The sequence below is a fragment of the Glandiceps talaboti genome, chromosome 22 (genome assembly GCF_964340395.1).
Source record: "Glandiceps talaboti chromosome 22, keGlaTala1.1, whole genome shotgun sequence".
NCBI lineage: Eukaryota > Metazoa > Hemichordata > Enteropneusta > Spengelidae > Glandiceps > Glandiceps talaboti.
The window spans coordinates 11,956,927-11,978,031 of record NC_135570.1 but is presented as its reverse complement, the minus strand read 5'-3'; the positions used below and the strand labels follow the sequence as shown (position 1 = coordinate 11,978,031).

Genomic DNA, 21,105 nt, shown 5'->3' with positions numbered 1-21,105 from the left:
TAACCTCAACCCCTCTCCCCCCACCCCATTGGCTTTGACTTCTACAACACCAATAACCGACTTCTTCAATGAGAAAACTCATACAAATGATCAGTCTTTGAACCATATAGACAGCTAGCCTAGAATCCAGTCATGTGGACATTTTTGACTCTTGTCTTTTCCCCTACACCTGGCATTTTGCTATAACAGTCATGTATTCAGATGGTTAGAGTACAATTTCCCACAGTGATGTTGAATATGGTTCATGTTTACATTGTACAGCTCAACACTCTGAGTTGGTTCTATCACATAGTGCTGCCAGTGTGGTCATCTCACTGTGGGACTGGCTGAAGCTTCATTTTCATGTAAAGATAGGGTACTAGCGAAATGCCACATGTAGGAGATATACAAGCAGCAAAAATCATGGATTCTAGGCAAATATAGTGAATGAAACGCAATTTCACCCTCCACTAGCAATGCACCCCAACCATCAATGCTGGCATTTGTGTAACTGGCATTCATTAACCCATCACTAATCATGTTGTATTTTGTCTTTTCATATATAAAGTATACCAGTGTAGCAGTGTCTAAACGTTTCATAGCATTTGGTGCATCAACTGGTGGTCTTTACCTCTTCCACAGAGATTCTCATAGATATTTACAGGTGTTAGCAAACAAGGTAAGAAGTATTAAATGGAGACAGTCTTTATGGGCTAAAGTTAAATATATTGGTAGAATGTGCCTCACAGTGAAGGCTAGCATTTGATCATGGCCACTGAATGTCTGGCAATGTACAAAGCTGTGAAAAGATTGTATGTGAAAGTATGGAAAATATAACTTTGTATCAGCTGTTATCACACACACACTACAGTACTGGTACTCCACTATTCAGGCCCTCACTTCTGGTCTCAATACAGCTTGCAAACAGCGTTCCTACTCCTAGTGGCCAAACCATGAAATCTTTGTTTTACTGATAACTGGAATATATTATAGGCCAACTGACATTGACTTTGATCTAAGCTATCAGTGATTATATTGGAATCTAGTATCAGTTTGTTATCATAGTACAATAGCTCAGTAACCACAACTAGTGTTTGCTTAAATTTAGTGTTATCATGGTTACTTGCAGTTGTTTAAATATATCACTTAGGAAGTGGTGTGACATGGGATAGTATTGTTACATTCAGAAATGTGTAAACATATACTATGGTGTATTTTATACCTATTAGGGTTTTCTCTAACTTAGCGCCACCAAGCAGTCATAGTTGACTACTATCCTGCCTACTCATTAGATGTTATGATGTTTTCTGTGACTGAAAGATGATTTGTTTCAAAGGAGAGTAATGACTTTCAGTCTCATGAATATGTGTATATTAACCTGTACTATCAGACTATCCCAATACACATGTAGACTATCCCTATATCTTATCTTAACACATTCTAGCAGTGATATCTAATTGCTACATCAGTGCACAGTTGGTTGACCCCCTACTTTTCTGATTTGGCCCCTTACTCCAAAATGTACTGAAAATGTGACTTATTGTAGTACAATCTGTTAATCTTTATTCCAGGAGGGCTCACTTACTCATGTGACATTTGGTGCTAATGATAACTTACTAGCCTCAGCAACCAGGTAAGACATAGTACTCATCTCATGAATTGTAATTGTGTATGTTATTAATTCATGTCCCATGGAGAGAGATGTGCTCACAGAAGTTGCCAAAAGTAGAAATTGTTATGATTATCATAATATATGTGTAGCTTTATCCAGGGTAAAACTCAACAAGTGTTTTAAAAATGCATCGTTGAAGGCCGAACTTCTTCCCATTGAGGTTCTTATACATCAACAATCACATCATAACATTTACTTACAATCTGAATTGCTACATTATAAAAACATTACTACTTAGGTTTACTAAGGTGTATTCTGAATGCAGGCTTTGCAGCCTATATATTCAGATCTGACTGGTCTGAATTCTGCTCTGCTTGAATTTTGCCTTGTAGTTATACGTGATATCTAGGTTCTTCCAGTGATTGTCCAGGTGCTGTTTAAGTGAGATAATAGTTGGTAGTACTATAAACACATTGTGATAGTGTATAATATGATCTCAAGGCATACACAGTCAAAATAAAGCAGCAAAATTGTCTCTATAATGGTCTTTGAAGTTTAAAAAAGTTTCAGGCTGCTTTACATTTTCAGGTAACAAATTGCAGAGATTTCCATCCAGTGAGTGAATTTGCATAGTTAGTTTTACAGTTATTAACATTAGAGATTTCCTACACTTTCAGGAGTGTTAGGCTTTAGCTCATAGAAGGGTTAATACCGAAACGTCAGCTATTTATCACTGTATTGGACTGATCCAGGGCTGAGTACATTTTTATCTCAATTATTACGAGTTGGTTTGAAATAGAAATTAATTTTCTGTTCTAATTTCAGTCGTGGTGTGGTAGTTGTATGGGAGTTGAATGTAGAGAGACGAAGCAAACCAGAGAAGTTAGTGACCTCAAATGAACATAAGGAGAGTAGCATTACAGCACTGACATGGGATCAGAATTGTACAAAGGTGTTTATTGGAGATGACAGGGGTAAGGTTACTGCCCTCAACGTGCCAACATCCAAGGTAAAAATGTCTTCCATCACTTTCCAACTTTTCCTGTTTGTAAGTTTCACAATAATAGAACTATTATTAAGTAAACAGGATAGTGTGTGGCCTATTTTGACAATTTTACTACAAAAAAAGTATCTGTATGTAGTCATTGAGTCCAAAAATGGCTTGATTTTCATTATATTATAAATATGGAAAAATTATACTTTGGACGTGTTTATAAAGGCCTACTCTGTATATAAATAAGTGTCTGACTAAGATGACGCTCATTATACTAGATGACTTTGACCATGTAACACACTCACAGAGCCCATAGAGCATTTATGAAAGTGTCATTTTAGAGAGTATTACAGATTATTTATCTCCTAGTATTATGAATATACAGGAAAGAAATCTATCATTGTATTTTTTGAAACTAGTGGCATTTTTGGGGACTGTATGAAAATGTTGACTTGATAAACGTTGGAAGTGTTGAGACACTGACCTGGGATTGAAAATTAGCCCTTTAACTGAACCTTTCAGCAAATGGTTATATTAATCAACCAACAGTGCAGTAGAATATGTTAGATACTTCAAACAGTTTTTCTATATTCTTTCTTATCTTATTAAAAGCAAATGTTTGATTTATAACCTCATTTCCATTGTAGGCTGCTGGGTTCTTCTCAATTCCAACGGAGTTGATTTTAAATGGTGACTCCAGGATAGTACAGCTAGACTATTGTGAGAGTTTACTTTTGGTGTCGACTCTGACAAAAAGCTATCTATGCAATACATCAAGGTATGAATACATGAACCTTTCATAGTTAGAAGTGTTCTTATTTTGGATTTGTGATCAGAATTGGCTCTATACTCACTACAATATATAACATAGCCAAAATCAGACTTAACCTGAAAAATCCAGGCGTTGCTTCCGCTTAATGAGCTCACTCACTTGATCCACATCGGACGTCGGGATTTACAGAATTTTTACAGATTTGAGTGAGTGTTGTGGTTAGTCAAGTTTGTATCACTATAGCGATGTGTTCATGGTATGTTTATCTACCAGCAATTTAACTACCAGTCATTCATTCTCAAGAAGCAGTCTTTATAATCAATGCTATTTTTGTACTTTCAGGGAAAAATTCTGGCAGATTGGTAAGAAACTCAGGTAAGTCAAACTATTCGTATGATTTACACTTATTTTAGGAATTTCCCATTAATTGCTACATACAGCCAATTTCATGTTAGCGTTCACTGGCTCTGTTTGATGCAACCACACAGAAACCAATAAGAAACTGTACATTCTACACTGTAAAGATAGCAAGAAAGAAATTTCTTGCTACATTTTGTCTCAAAGAAATAAAGCATTTAAACGTACTGCAACTAGACACAGACACGCGGGAGCCGATGTTTTGACATCTGTGTTTGATGTCTACATGATGGCTCTTTAGTTCATTTCATGTGGACAAAACATCACAAGGAACTGTATTTTCTGTTTGAACGTATACAACTTTATGGTATAACGTTAAGTGTTTCTATGCCAACAGGGATGGTGAATTTGGTGCCTGTTTTGTCCACCCTAAGGATAAATCACCACTTGTTTACTCAGCTAGACCAGGGTCTAGAATATGGGAGGTGAGTATTTCTAAATAACTACCACTGTTTTAGCATTCTATAGTAATTCCAAGCAACATTGACATCTTTACTTCATATACTACCAAACCAGAGTGACTATAGAGTTTCAATTACTACCAAACCAGAGTGACTATAGAGTTTCAATTACTACCAAACCAGAGTGACTATAGAGTTTCAGTTACTACCAAACCAGAGGGACTATAGAGTTTGAAGTAGACGACACAATATTTTTTAATTATCACACAACATTTTTTGTTAGGAATTACACAAACAAAATACAGACACTGATAACATGCATGCACATGAAATGTTACATTTGATCTCATCGACACAAACAAACAGTTTCCTTGTTTCATCTGACTTCAATGTTCATTTGTGTTCACTGTGAGATAAAATGTATCATTTGCACAATATCAGTGTCTGTATTGTGTTTTACGTAATTCATAACAAAAACCGTTGTATGAGACTTAAAAAAAACACTGTCTCACCTAATTGAAACTCTATAGTCACTCTGGTTTGGTAGTATTTTTGGTGAATCACTTAGCCTTCATCGGCTGTTACTGTATAGTTTGAAAACGTGGACGTGTCCAGTCTTTTAGTGTTTTTCATTTTTTGTGGGCTTTTGATAAATTTTTATATGTAACTTCAGTATAAAAGTGACATTTCTTTGTATGCAAGTAACTATACAATCATGTTGTATTTTGTCAGGCTGATACCAATGGTAACGTTGTCAGTACTCATCAGTTTAAACGTGTACTAGCTACTCCTTCCATCCCAATATGTGGACCAGGGTAAGTGACTGTCACTTCTTGTTTTATGTCCAAATTACAATGTTTTTGTAGACAGAATTGCAACAAACCAAGTACCTTGATATATTCAATGAATCATTCTCTTTATGAAACAATATTAATCTTTACGGCTCGGATATGAGTTTTGCAGGCCAAGGTTGTACAACATAAGAGCCTACTTTAGTAGGGCCCTTAATAATCTTTACAGCCCAGACATGCATTTTGCATTCAAGAATATAAAGCTGAAAGGCCCATGTCCAGGAGGGCCTGTAAGCTGTACTATGCGCTTGCTGATAAATGTCAAAATCTCATTGTTTTCTTATCTATTCAGTCTTGATCCAGTGTTTACACATGAAGACTCCTATCCAGCTCAGTCTGTAAGCTTCTCAAAGTTACTTCCACTGAGGTGAGTATCAAAAGTCAACAAGAATAATGTCTCAACACCACACCAAAAAACTCTTAGATACACAACAGGGTGTATACAGGGCATTGTGGGTATTCTATGCATATCCACATATGCAGGAAATTCAAACTGCAAACTGCCATACATGGCATTGTTAAGGAGGTATTGTTTTCACCCTAACACACCCCGACTTTTTAGGACATGAAAAACATTTGTTGCAATGACGTGAGTTCACCAATAAAATATGTTTTCCTGTTGACATATACATTTTTGGGGGTATACTATGATTGAGCCCAACGGACCCACAGTGAACAACGGGGCATACAGAAGTTATTTTCATGGTGAATGTAATTTATCATGTGGCCATATTTTCACAAGCAGAGTGACAAATGTTGCCATGGTAATATCTAAGAATTGGCAATCATAATCAAGAAAGAGGGAATGTTTCTTATTATAAGTAACATTTTGATGTAATTTGACACATACAGTGGGCAGTACCTGATCAGCTGGACCAATAAAGCTATTTACATACTGGACTCGTCAACTATTAGTGTTGTAGTCTGGACCAATGACGTACAAGGTAGGTGCCCATTATGTAATAGTGACACTGTTACACAAGTAGGTACACACACTGTAAGATAAGTAGGTGCACACCCTGTAACACATGTTACAGCAACTTGGAAGTTAGTTGTAACTATCATGGAATTGGTTGTTCTGGTAGGGATCACTGAACAGGAGATGCATCAACAGTTCAATGCTATGTACTAAGTTGAACCCTTGTAATTCAAGCTTGTGGTTGACTTCACCGTGTCAGATGTGTAACTGTGCAATTGTCACAACTTACTTTGCAGATGTACATCAGATTGGTGTTCACAAGACAGACATCTACTGTTTGTTCCAGGACAGCAGTGTCAGGAAACTGACACTCTATCCAGTGGAGAAATGTATTGCTAAACTAACAGCCAAACAGCTATGGCTCCAGTCTGCCAAACTATGCTGTTATTTCCAAACAGCATTAATACCCTCTAAAGCAAGGAAATATCTCCCTGTTACTATGGTAACAGAGATAAAGGACCATTTACAAAATGATGAAGAGTATGTTGAGAAATTGAGTGAGATGGTAAGCAAACTGGAAACGTGCAATGATGACAGAAGTTCAACGACCAGCAGCAGGCGGAGTAGTGTATCGTCATGTGACGGCATCATCAGAATGAATTCTGGGATATACCAAGTCCATGGAGAAAGTAGGACAGGTGATTCCGATAACGAGTTAGAAGTAGAGTTATGGCAAACTAGTGAGGAGGGTGCGTTTGTAGAAAATACAGAAACGCCAACCATAGAAAACTTTGAACAAGGCGTTAACAATCACTTTAACCACGTAGAACTGGTTGCACATGGCACCATGGCGAAGGAGGACACTGGAATGTTGAATAAAATTGAAGATTTACAAGCAGGAGATATCGAAACTTGGGTCAACAACAATCAGGAGTCTGAACTGGAGGGGAGTATTACGTCAAGAAAAGAGTCTGAAGATCAGAAAGATGTAACAGTTGAAACAAAGTTATCAAATGTTCCATTTGGAAATTCTGGTATGATGGGTAATGAGGGTAATGCTGTTTGTAAAACTTTGTCAAATTCAGAGTCAAAGGATACAGATTTGGGACAAGTGACCATGGTTTCACCATCGATGCATCATAATAGTATCATTCCTGTACATGATCAAAGTGCAATACCTTCCGGACAGGAAGAAAAAGGGGAAGAAAAGAGTACGCTTCAAAATGAAGGGACACATGAGAATGGATTTGTCAGGGTGGGTATAGACAGAGATGAACTCACAATGACTGAAATCACACTAGAGCATAAAGATGTCGTGTCAGATACTGAAACCAAACATGCTGCAGATGAGACAGTTGCCGATGCCATGGATGCTGCAGTTGCCCATAACACTGGTGATACAGTTGCCATAAATGAAGATTCAAATGTCACTGATCGTGTAGTCAGTAAAATCGATATTGCTCAGACAGCCCTGGAAAGTACTGAGACAACAGTACCTGATACCCCAACTAGTGGTGTAGAACATAATGATAATGTAGTTATCGCTGTGTCTGTCAGACCAACCACTGGTAGTAAAAAGAAGAAGAGGAAGAAGAAAAAAATAAGTGCTCCAGGTAGGGATGTCATTATGATATGAAATACATTGAAGTAGTAGATGAACATAAATGCTATAATATTAAATATGACAGAAGGAACTCCATGGTGTGCAATTGTATTTGTATCAGGGTATTTGCATGAGTGCTTGCAGTGTTCCTTGTGGCTGTACTTTCATGAGTGTAGCAAGAATGCTAGACTATTGCAAATACCCCTGAGTATGTCCATTGGCATTCACTCGAAATGCAGTTCTGTTATTAATACATTATGTTTATCTGAAACAGTAAATTTCCATACTATTCATAATGTGTGATTATGTGTAAGTAATAATAATGCCTTCATTTGCATATCATGAATGAATTGTGGGTAATTTGCTCAGTGTGAACGCATGAAGAATTCTCGAAATTATCTCAGAGCCAGTTTGCACAGTTGTGCACCGTCTTCAAGGGACGTGAATACCTGTGCAATAAGTGCATGTTATTTTTTTTTCATGTTATGTACTCTTTTTGCATATGGGCTGGTGACCTAGTAAAGCAATAAACCCTTATATATACCATCTTCATAATATAAGTTTATGAATTCAACAATTCTGTTTGTTTTCTAGAAATTACTGCCCAGAAGGATAAATTTGACACTATCAGTATTAATAGTACATCGTCAATAGACAGTCTTCAAGACGTGCCACCAGGAAAGGAATGGTCTTCCTTACCGCCAAGTTTATCCCAGTCGCCAACTGAGAATTCACTGTCTTCCACGTTCCATGGCAATATGCCAGGGTCCTCCTCATCACTTGGTAGTAGTTCCCCACCATCCAAACCTTTGATTGCCGAGTCCATTTCTAAAAGTTCACCAACTTTGAAGAGGTCAAATTTGCAATCAACAAATCCATCATCACGTTTCCAAGAAAGTGATGCACCGGTATCATCAGCAAAAGATGTACTATTGATGAGAAGATCATCCGAACCAACTGGAGAACACGTGCGGAACTCATCACCAAGCCGTAGCATTTCAGTGCCTGCATCATCTCACTCGCAGTCGTCATCGGCATCAACCTCACCCTTGCCATCACCGACATCATCACCAACCCACCATTCACAATCTGTAGAATCAATGGTGAGACATATGGGCGTCCCCTTTTATACTGGCGGGCCTGCAGGGTCACAGAAACTCAGTCCTTTTCATGTGCCTTCGCTGTCAGAAATGAAAGACAGCATATCCTCTAAGTTATCCAAGACAAAAGTCCTACTGCAGCAAAGTGTACAGAATACAGGGATATTTGTAGACAGACCAGAGATGACCGTACCAAAACTGAAAGACTTGATGGAGAGTGATCAAGAAACTGAGAATGCACAGATCTCCAGTGAGTCAACAGTGGAGGAAGCTTCTCTGATTGATTACACTGATTTGATAGAGGCTACCAAAACTGCAAGGTAAATTTGATCTAGCAGCGAATGAGAAAGTTTACATAGATGTTGATAGATTACTACTGGTAGTATTGGTTTCAAAGTTAGTCTGCCAGTTTACTTCTCTTGTTGAAGTGTAAAGTAAATTTCTTGGGAGATTTTATAATCTTATCACAGTTGGATAATGATAAGCAGTCAATGCATTTCCCTGAATGAATAGACTTTTTATAGGGAGTTGTCTGCTTTTCCTTAACTAAGTCTTGCCTTCTTTTCAGAGATACATGCCCATCACTTTTATGTTTGAATGAGTCCATGTAAATACCTGCAAATTATAACTATGAAAGAATGCATAGGCTCAAAGTAGAATTACTTAAACTATCGTAGCAGCCATATCATTAAAAATACACTGGACTATATCCAGACAAGACAACTACTAAGTGTGTGCACCCTGGTGTTTACTGCTGATATTATCTCTAAGTTTGAGTGTAACTTCAACAATGTCTGTCACTGTAGTAACAAATGTAGAGGAAAAGGCCTTTCCTTCCAAGCAGGTAACAAGCGACACATTTTGTTTGATCTGGTTGGAGTGACTGGGAAAGTCCTGTCAGTTCTACCAAGACATGACAGCACGTGATCAACATAGTCCTGTCATTTAATATGTGAATAGCAATCTGTAGAATCAGGTATACATGTAAGTTGTTGGGAGCGGATCTTTCCAAAAATTCCTATTTTTTCAAAAAGGATTATATTTTTCTCATACCAGGGCTTCGTTGGATAATTTGACTGATTTGTTAAATGTTGGTAAAGTGAAAGAAATCCTTGTCACATGGATTAGCCATCTTGAAGATGCCCAGGAGAAAATAATTCAACATTTGGCAAGTATACCAGAAACTGAGTATCACGGCCAAATGAAAGAATTGTACACTCTATCACCAGAACACAAAACACATATCACAGAACTAGCAACAATGTGCCTCGATTTGGAAATCTTTTCGTCTCAAAAATTAAGGACTGACATAACGAGAAGTAACAAACAAACAGAAGGCAGTGTGGAAACAGTTTCCATGGTAACTGAAGGTAGCCATATTGGAAAGTGTGACAATGCCAGTTGCAATGATAAAGCATCTCTTAATGGTGAATGTATATCCATAGCAGCACCAACAACAAGTAATAATGTGATACTTGTTGCCATGGAAACAGATCAGCTTGAAGAAACCAGACAGCTCCAAGATGTTTTACCGGAAGACTCAGAAAAAGACTTGAAAGATGGAAATTATTGTGATTTAACTGAGGCTGATGTTGCCATCCTTGAGTCAACTGATAGTCAATCTGCTAAATTTATCCACAAGTACAGCTACTGGTTAGATTTAGAAAGAGTACAGAAAATGATTGGTTCTTGGGAAGGAAGCAAAGATGAAAGTTGGTTTAGTCTAATCAGTATTCTACAGGGTAAGTTGTATCAATCTGTTCAAAATGAAATATTCCAAATTTTCGGAATGGAGATCGAGAAATTGCAATTTGACGAGAAATACCAGTGTTTGCATCTGTATTTGGTTATTGTCAAGAATCATATGAAATATCAATCAACTGTTTTGGACAAACAACAATCTTGTCGTCATATATATGTTTTTAAACTATGTACACTGTTACATCAAGAACACAGTCAGTAGTATGAGTTTTATCGTCTTCTCTGTGCCCATCTATAGATATTACATTGTATCACAAAAATAATGATCATTCGATTTCTTGGTCAGCACCATGACCAAGAAATGCATATGAATAAGTCCACCTTGTTCAATTTGGACCCTCTAGTAAAGGTAGAATACTCTTACAGGTCACATGTGTTTCCCTATGGAACTTTCGTTCAGACACAATTTTGTGGAATGTCGCCGCCCCAATGGCAGACGTAGTCAATCCCTTTGTTTCATGTTTACCCCAAGGGCTGTAAACTATATTTATCGATGTAAATAAATTGAATAGAATTCAAGATCATTTCTACTTCTAACTTTAGGTTGTTTCTACCAAGAATTACCTGTAAAACTGTGAGAATTTAACATTGCTTACTGTACATTTGTCTTCTAGAACACACCAAAGATTGTGAGCTGCCACAGTGGGTTACTGAGGTTGACTACCACAAAGTCAAATCACAGATCACCACTGCAATACCATTTAACTATCTCATTATTTACATGGACAGGTTAGTTCAAAACAGTTATTTTTTTTATGTCTGTAGAGGATTTGGTTGGTATACTGTCAGACAACATATACATGTTGCTGGTTCTAAGATGCATCATGTGTCTCCTATACAATGCCATGTACTCTCTCCGTGCAAGGGGTTTGCACATGTTACTCAGTGGGATGGTTATCACCTAACCGTACCCTGGATTTGCCAGTAAAATCTTTCTTCGTCATATCATTGATGGCGTTCAGTCATTGTTCTATAAAATCACTCGGAATCAAAGAGGTCAACATGTCTTTCCATCATTTCACAATGAAAATGTTATTTCAAACATAACAAAGACAAAACAAGCCTAAATGTGACAATGTAAGCGACGCCATCTCACGCAATGCATCTTGGAACCAAAGAATTATCTATTCATAAAGATACCAATTATTACTATAAAAAAACATTTTCTAACATTTGAGTTCAATGACCATTGCTTTGGTATCCTTGGTCCCTGTTCATAATGTGGTTCCTCTGTCTTATGTAGGTGACTTTGAGTTATCGTTTTAACCAGTTCTGTAGTCACGTTATCAACTGTGTTAGTTCATTGAACTGCAGTCGGCTGGTCATACTGCCACCTAGTGGTCAGCTGTAACTATGGAATGCTGTCATGTGTGGTGTTTGTTTGCTATCCATAATCCTACGTTTGACTGTCACGTATATTTACAGGCTGTTCAAGAATAACCCTGATGTTGGTATCGAGTTTAGTATTGATAGGCACCCTACAATCCAACCTTGGCAAGTCTGGATAATGTGTAACACTCACCAAGATGGTCTACAGCTGTTTATATTTTATGTGCGTAAACTATTAAAGTCGGCAAACAGGTGGGTATCGTTAGATACATTGAATAACACCATACATAAACTTGTACCAGTATCAAGGTTCAAATATTCAGGGTTCATACTGTCCTTGAAAATGCCTTGAAGTTGAAAGTCCTAGAATTTCAAAGGACCTCTGGAAACTTCTGGTAAAATGCACTCAAAGCCTGGAAATGCTTGAAAATTTAATCAACTGAATGATCATGTTGCTGTATGTTGTAAAGTGTTGATTACATATACCGATAGGTGAGAAATTCAAATTACAAAATAAAATATTTTGACAGATGAAGTGTATTTTGCTGGGAAACACAATTTCCAGAGTTGGTCGGAATACTTATGAAGAACTGGAAAGGCCTGGAATTTAAGGAGAATCCAAGTACTATGTGAACCCTGTATATTCCTAGCCATATTGTATATCTCATCAGTATGGTGAACAATTTCATTTCAGCATTTGTTGCATGCATGAAATTGATCAAGATTTGAAAAACATTGGGTGTAAAAATCTTTTTGAAATTTCATGTTTTGTTGATGGTTTATCCTCTTTTCATTGTAGAGACACAATACTTAATGACCTTTGTAGTGATGACTGGGTCAGAGGTCAGATGGTCAATTACTTGCTATCCCAAGATGCACCTGAAGATCAAACTTTGTTAGCTTGCCAATGTGGGATGCCACGGTGAGTCACATGTTCATGTTGTTATTGTTGTTGTTCCATACCAAAGTCATAGTGCAAGGTGTGAAAATTTTTTAAATTAGGGCATTTTCATTAACTTTGGGTTCTGAAGAGTATTTTCATGATTTTAGGTCAACTATATTATGCACGATTTCAGAGAAACATCAAGTTGAAGTTGTCCCTCATTTGGGGATCTTTGCTGTGAGTCACATTGCATCATGGGAGTCAGCAGAAATGTTTATGCAGTGGTTGAACAATGAATATTCATGACGTTTTCACTGAAGGTAGTTGGCACTTAGGAGTCATGAAAATTGATTCACTATAAATGGTTACATGTTATTAATACATGAAAGGAAATTTTCAGTCAAAAGTAAATAGATGTTTTGTTTAATTTGCAGGCCAGGATCTTATCAGTATTTGTGGACTAATCAAACCTTGCTGGATGCTGTCATTGCAGCAACATTAAATGACTCACAGAGAGAAGACTTGCTAGCTATATGTCAGAAGTACAGGTGAGATCATTAGGGTAACTTTCAATTTAATGAAGACATGAGTGCGGTCACATAATTTCAAGATATGTTGCCATGGTAATTCTTGATTGCTGCACCAACTCTTGACAATTAAGTGTACCCACCTATATTAATCCATAATCTAGATAGGAGCTGTGTCTTCTGTAGAGACTTGTTTTAATGTAATTGTTCTTGTCATATATTTTTAGTCCCCGCGGACGAAGTCCGGAACGGGGACTTATGGATTGGGTTCCGTCTGTCCGTCCGTGCGTCCGTGCGTCCGTCCGCAGCCGTTTCTTGGAGATGCCTGTACCGATTTTTTTCAAACTTGGTACAGGGGCAACATGCTATGGCATACATATGCACGTTAATTTGTTTTATGATACGATCCAATATGCCCGCCTAGCAGCCATTTTGTTTGCGAATTTTCCCTGTCTAAAGCCATAACTCAGACATACTCACACAGATCTCATTCAGAGTTGGTATTAGGACAGTGTTCTATGGCATATATGTGCATATTCATTGTTGTCATGATACGATCCAATATGGCCGCCTGGCAGCCATTTTGTTTGTTAATTTTCATGTCCAAAGCCATAACTTAGACATGCTTGAACAGATCTCATTTAAAGTTGGTATTAGGACAGTGTTCTATGACATACATGTGCATATCCATTTTCATTGTGATACGATCCAATATGGCTGCCTGGCAGCCATTTTGTTTGCAAATTTTCCATGTCCAAAGCCATAACTCAGACATGCTTGAACAGATCTCATTCGAAGTTGGTATTAGGACAGTGTTCTATGACATACATGTGCATATCCATTTTCGTCATGATACGATCCAATATGGCTGCCTGGCAGCCATTTTGTTTGTGAATTTTCCATGTCCAAAGCCATAACTCAGACATGCTTGAACAGATCTCATTCAGAGTTGGTATTAGGACAGTGTTCTATGACATACATTTGCATATCCATTTTCATATTGATATGATCCCCCATACCCGAACAATCCTTTCTTGTTGTAGGCATGTTCCATGTCCGACAAGCAGACACAACATATCTAAGTCTGTTTGATTTAGGTTCACAAGTGTTGTTGCGTGATCAGAGTAGTGCTAATTCCTTAAAACCCAATCATAGCGGGGACTATGTCATTCTCAATGGCTTGTTGTATATTACATTATAGTTACTGGCCAGGATATATTACATTAAGTTGTGACTTGCTACCAAAGACGACGTGGTTACAGTATGTTGTACAACTTGGTGATGTCCACTTACTAGAGGATGTACTGTCAGATGAAGGTAAGAGAAGTCAAGTGACTCAGCCTAGGAAGGTAACTCTTTCAGCAAGATTTTTTAGGATAAATTTGTTGCTGAATTTGGGAGCAAAATGCTTCTAAAATTTTAAAACTTAGGAGCAAAATGAAATAATATATATCAGACTTTCACTGTGACAAATGTCATGTTATTTGTTGAATACAAATAACCATCAATTTTGTTGAATGACAAGGTTCATATTTAGGTGAATAAAAAGATACCTCATCATAATGAAAATAGTGAATGTGCAAGTGGGCTTCAAAATTTACACCCTTGAATTAACATACAAGGGTGTAAATTTTGAAGCCCACTTGCACATTCAGATTTTATATTCTGTAAATCTTTGTGCAAAATGAATCTGTTTTTTCCAAATACTCAAAAAAAAAAATTTCCAAACATGTTTTCTAGCTAAGGTAACATTCACTGTGGATGCGTTGGAGTATATCTGTCCTCCCCTCCTTTCAAAATATTTCAAGTTGTTTTTGTTCAAATACGTTTTCTAGCGAAGGTAACATTCAGTCACTGGATGTGTAGGAATATCTCTATTCTCTCATCCTTCTTTCTCAAAATATTTCAAATTGTTTTTGTTCAAACATGTTTTCCAACTAAGGAAACATTCACTCTCGGTGGATAAGAGTTTCTATTTCTATTCTCCCCTCCATTTTTCAAATTTCAAATTTTTTGGTTCAAACACGTTTTCTAGCTAAGGTAACATTCACTTTGTGGATGTGTAGGAATATCTCTATTCTCCCATCCTTCTTTCTCAAAATATTTCAAATTGTTTTGTTCAAATGTGTTTTCCAGCTAAGGTAACATTCACTCTTGATGCATGGGAGTATCTACTGCAGTTATTTCAGCAATTCTACCAAAGTAAGGACACCTGTTTATGGAGCTACAACTGTTTGCAATGCCGGAGTGAACTAGACCCTGGCCAGGGGATAGATGATATATCACTGCAACCAACTCTAACATGGCAAAGTTTGGCTAAATTGATGATGAGATCCACAAGTCCACAGACAATGTTGAAGTTAGTACAGCCTATTGGTGTCCCAAGTGGTGCTTTCAATAACGAATTCTACCAGTCCTGTATAATGACTGCCATAATTGAACATCATCAAAAGTGAGTCACATTTACTATTTTTCATCAAATTTATTAGTATTAGGAAGGAAAATATTGTGTGTTTCCGATAACATGCCTCAGAAAATAAGATTGGTAGGTTAGATTTTATGTTATTCTATTTTATCTTTAATAGTTTTTATTTTTGAAAACTATTGCTTTCACCCAATAACAATCAAAATGTTAGTCAGAATACCTCTTCTGTGATACTTTGATGAAATATGTACAGAGTTGGTTGGGTAACCGGAAACACACAATTTTTGTTTGGGTTGGTCCTTTTTTTAAATGTTTTTTTTTTTCAATACTTCAGCTAATTTGTTAGCCAACAAATATTAAGCCATAATTAACATAATATAGGTATCGAGTGACTTGAATATCGTAGCACAGTATAGACACCATGTGACTACTCATTGGACAATTGATAAATTTATATTACTGACGTCACAGGCTGAGTGGAGAAAATGCTTGCCAAGTTGACCATTCAGCTTGCTACTAAGGGTATCATGGATATTGATATAACACTAAATTTGGTATTTTTCTATTTTTCACATTTGTATTAGGAATATTGCCCACAGTGTGTTGGAACGAGTAGATTCCTATTTATGGTCTAAAAGAGTAAATGTGATGCATTCTTGTGTACTGTATCATGCTAAGAAAGAGATTAAGTCACCTGAAAGTATACAAGATCCACCAGCTTCAACTCCACCCACTGGCTTCCCTCTCCAACTATTGGTGAGTATATCTTAACTATTTCACTTCTTGTAAATCTTTTAGTTGAAGTTACAACCTGTGAAAAAACACTGCTGCATTTGCATGAATGAAGTTAGCTAAGGAAAGACTTCACGCAGAGACATAATTAGGTAAAGACAATAATACAACTGATACAAAAACAACAGGGGGTGTCTTTGATGTAGATTCACACATTGCTCAGTTTGTTCATAAATACCGAAGACCATGACCTTAGCAACAGAGAAATGATGGTGTATACTGCAATGGTAACAGAAGGGAAGGGTAGGCACATGTTCACATATATGCCTAGCAACAAGACCATGACCTTGGCAACAGTCAAATGATGTTGTATACTGCATTGGTAACAAAAGGGAGGGGTAGGCACAGTGTGGATAAAACTCTGAGATTTGAAAGATAAAATTGATGTAATAGATAATAGTAAATTCTACAGAAAGGACCGTAGTGATTTCTTCTTTGATGTGGTTACTTTCAGACAAAAGAAAACTGTGAATCATTGACTATGACACCAGAAGAAACAGATACACACTGGGGCGTGTTGACTCAGATTGACAGGTAGGTAGAAATATTGCCATCTTCTCATAGTAATGCTAGTTTGATGATATTTGTCTTTATCAGTACAAGTGCCCTCATTGATATCTCTTTTGATACTAGCTTTCTGTAAGTATGTGTGCCCTCTATGTCATTTCCATGCCATTTGTTTCTTGGAATGTTAGCACACTCTACGACAGCTTCAGTATGTTAGCGCCATCTACGACAGCTTCAGTATGTTAGCGCCATCTATGACAGCTTCAGTATGTTAGCGCCCTCTATAACAGCTTCAGTATGTTAGCATTCCTACGACAGCTTCAGAATGTTAGCGCCATCTACGACAGCTTCATTATGTTAGCGCCATCTACGACAGCTTCAGTATGTTAGCGCCTTCTACGACAGCTTCAGTATGTTAGCGCCTTCTACGACAGCTTCAGTATGTTAGCGTCCCTACGACAGCTTCAGCATGTTAACGCCTTCTACGACAGCTTCAGTATGTTAGCGCCCTCTACGATAGCTTTAGTGTCATCAGTTTTCTAAGGCAGACTACTGCTCCCACTATCAATAGCATAGTCTATCGGATTACATCCTGTTGAAGTCATCATTTGGCTATATGATCGTGTTTGCAAGAAGTCTTTTAACAATCCAACTTACATGAGCTGTAAGGTAATTGTAAGATACTTTTTGGTTCTCGTTGATTTTGATAAATATTAAAGCTAATTTTGTTTTGAGCAAGAACGTCTGGTAACTAGGGTCAGCCATATTGTTTATTTACAGTGAGTTGCGTGGCATAAGAAATTCTCTACCAATAGGAGAGCGGGATGTTTTAGAGCCTACCTGTTGTACATGTTACACATACAATAGGGATCCAGCGTCAGGCTTTTCGTTAGTGTTAGCGCCCGCTTTAGTAACTTTTGGCTGCAAATTTCCCTTCAACAGCATCATATCTGATGTAATTCATCTTCAAGAACATGAAGTGCATGTTTTGTTATTTTGTCCTTTATACCAGTCTCGTAGAAAGGAACTAATACCAAACTCATTATTCATAATTAATTCAATATATTGATCTCTTCTCAGTAAATGCAGAGTTTGCAGACTACCATTGACTCTCTCTACTCTGCAGATAGATGGCACTGTACTGGTTGGGAAGTGTGGTAAGTTTCTAATCGTATGAATGAAAAACAAGTACAGATATTCATTTATATCATTTATGCTGTTCATGTGTTTTTAAAGTTTTTTGAGAAGAAAATGGGTTCATCTTTGATGAAAGCTTGTTTTACTCATGCCCTTAGTTTGAGGGTCATGTAGTGTGCATTAATTGTATGTTATGCTTTCAGTTTTAAAAAAACTCTAAAAGAATGCAGATTTTGGAATTTGGCTACAATAGTGGATTATATTGTAAACTCATTGATTTTACAGGTCATACTTTTCACAGTCGCTGTCTGCCAGAGAAACTGTGCACTGTATGTTGTAAGGGCTGAAGATGGTGGAATTTGTGACTGACTTTACTCAGTGTACAGTCAAAGATGAAAAGATGAACATCTTTCCATGTAAAACTGACTGTATACAGATCAGAATGGTCCTATCAAGTTGGTATTCAACCCTACTCTTAAATTTCCACAAAAAATGGCAGACCACAATTCGGGTTGCAAGCTAACAAGAACGCAGTGAACTGTAAAATGTTACTGCTGGATTCAAGTTTGTCAAACCGCTCTTAACTGGACAAGACTGGAATAGAGTAGATTTACCATTAGATATAAACCAATTGCAACTGGTATAGACTGAACAATACTAGAGTCAAATTGATAAATTTACATATATGAAACTGGACTGTGCTAGATTTAAACCGGTTGCAACTGGTATAAACTGGACAAAACTAGTGTCCAATGGATAAATTGACATTCACATACCAGGGTAACATCCACTGGACATTATACTCTAAGACTTTCGACTTTCTACCATTATGTTTGAACACTTCAGAGTGATATTGGTGAAAATTGCCAGGTGAGGGTTTGGACTTTGACTGGTGATAAACCCATAAACAACAAACTGACAGTATTACTGATACTTTAAGTTGACAATACTAATGTCATATCTTTAGTCAAGTATGGTATTGAACAAATAATATTTTGATTTTTTGTTCAACAAGGAAAATTTTATACAAATAGACACTTTGATTTGATTCTGGACAAAAGAAAGAAGAGTTATTTACCAAACAGTGGTGTGTAAATTTTAGATCAAGAAAAAATCCTGATAAATTGCATGCAGAAGCTTCAGAGATCAGATGTATTTTTTTCGTGATTTTGATGTGAGTTCAAAGTTGTTGGTGCACCTTCCTTGCATAGTGTGAATCTAACACTTGGTATTATTCTGCAGTAGAGGACACCACCATGCCGCACTTCAAAGTCCTTCCCAGCCACAGAAGAAATACACCCTATTTTATTCAATCATTTGCACTGACAGTCTTTTGGTGAACACTCCCTGTTTTAGCTGTACATTATTCCATCAAAGATGATCACACATATAACTTACTAGCATCTCATGTACTTAGAATTTATCAGTGTCACACTGTGGTTCTAATTAAATCACTGTTGTCTATTCATCAAGTTAACAAATCAGGACATCCCTTATATAAGGTATACTATTCATTTTATATCAACCAATCAAACGTTACTTAAAGGAATGCTTTTGTCAATTAGCATATACAAATGAACTCTGCCAGGCTAAGACTTATGTTCAATTATTTTTCATTGGTTGAAAAACAGATTGTTTGTCATTTCTCATCCAATCACAGTATATTACAGAGAAGTAATCAGAGGCTACAAAGAGAGACTTGTAAGTTGTATATTAATAAAATTGGTGCTAATGAATCAGGCTACAGTATTTCATTTAATATCGACAAATTTGTACTTAGGAATGGTTGCACTCAAAAAATAGGGTTGTGAGTTATCTAAAATATTATTTTAAATATTCAGTAAGCTTTGCATATCATGGTAATCTGATTAACATGTAGTGAATTAATCTCTGCTGTGTAATGTGTAATCTAACACAATAAACAATCTGTACACATCAATGGATTCACAACAGCTGATGAGAGGTACAAACAAAAGAGTTAAGTTGGTCCTTTTTTTCGCAGATTTTGATCAATTGCATGATGTTATCAGCTGTAGCAGGCTTATAATAATGACTAGTTCATTTATCATTTGTTGACATGTTACTGGCCAGTCAGGTTTTTAAAAATGTTTATACAGAAAGAAACAAGACAGAACTTGGCTACAATATTCAAAAGCAGTTAGTGTGCTAATTTCATGAGGTCAAATTATCATATTGTCATGCAAGATTCACTGATATATAAAAAATGAGTTTACAGCCCATTTCATGTTAGTGTTTGACTGGCTGTGTTTGATACAACCACACAGAAACCAATAGGAAACTGTACATGCTAAACTTTAAGATAGCAAGATTGCAAACAATTCTTGCTACATTTTGTGTAAATGACATGAACCATTTACAAATAGTGGAACTAATGCAGACATGAGACGTGATATCTGCATTTGATGTCTGCATGGTGGCATGTTAAATAGTTCATTTCATTTGGACAAAATGTCACAAAAAACTATACTGTTTCTTATTGGTTTCTGTGTGGCTGTATCAAACACAGCCAGTGAACACTCACATGAAACGGGCTTCATTTCCTACAGTGATGTTCATCTTGAATAAACAAACAAATATAGAATACAAGAATTGTGTTACTTTTAATAGTTATTCTGTCAGCATATGTACTTCTAATTTTATAGTAACCAGAGTAGTATGTACCCCTTTACACACGAGTCTAGACTCTCTTACAGTCCTCGGAGCTTCGCATCACTAAAATGGTTATTTTGTATGTACTGATATCTACTGCATAATTGTACTAGAATATCCCCGTGATGTGCACCCTCATTGATCACATAGGGCTTACCATTTGTTGACATGTTACGGTGAAGCCCAGGCTTTGCAGTAATACATCAATGAATGTGATTAATGAGGGCTAACAGTACAAGGATATTCGAGTACAATTATGCAGTAGATATCAGTACATACAAAATGACCATTTTAGTGATGCGAAGCTCCGAGGACTGTTAGAGAGTCTAACACAAGTCAATGCATTAAATTTTGCATGAAAATTGAAAACAAAAAATGGATAAATATATATATGTATGGCTTTATTGTTTTGGAATGTAGACAATC

At 36.8% G+C, this 21,105-nt stretch overlaps 2 protein-coding genes and 1 long non-coding RNA gene across 3 annotated transcripts; all 3 read left to right on the top strand.

Moving 5' to 3' along the window:
• The first annotated feature begins 578 nt into the window (after window positions 1–578).
• LOC144451962 (uncharacterized) lies at window positions 579–3,364 on the top strand. Its single transcript, XR_013482322.1, has 4 exons — window positions 579–658; window positions 1,551–1,612; window positions 2,417–2,600; window positions 3,233–3,364. It is a non-coding gene; the product is annotated as an uncharacterized LOC144451962 (long non-coding RNA).
• A 238-nt stretch (window positions 3,365–3,602) lies between these two features.
• On the top strand, window positions 3,603–15,604 carry LOC144452547 (uncharacterized). Its single transcript, XM_078143649.1, has 15 exons — window positions 3,603–3,613; window positions 3,700–3,732; window positions 4,112–4,199; window positions 4,908–4,990; window positions 5,319–5,393; window positions 5,879–5,970; window positions 6,242–7,558; window positions 8,143–8,968; window positions 9,705–10,390; window positions 11,024–11,138; window positions 11,835–11,990; window positions 12,538–12,660; window positions 13,056–13,169; window positions 14,350–14,465; window positions 15,285–15,604. Exons 1-15 carry the CDS (start codon window positions 3,603–3,605, stop codon window positions 15,602–15,604), a joined length of 4,155 nt encoding a protein of 1,384 aa, XP_077999775.1.
• Window positions 15,605–16,163: 559 nt separating this feature from the next.
• On the top strand, window positions 16,164–20,815 carry LOC144452262 (uncharacterized). Its single transcript, XM_078143324.1, has 4 exons — window positions 16,164–16,329; window positions 16,820–16,899; window positions 17,953–18,029; window positions 18,295–20,815. The coding sequence occupies exons 1-4, from the start codon at window positions 16,222–16,224 to the stop codon at window positions 18,354–18,356; spliced, it is 327 nt and encodes a 108-aa protein (XP_077999450.1). The 5' UTR covers window positions 16,164–16,221; the 3' UTR covers window positions 18,357–20,815.
• The last annotated feature ends 290 nt before the right edge of the window (window positions 20,816–21,105 follow it).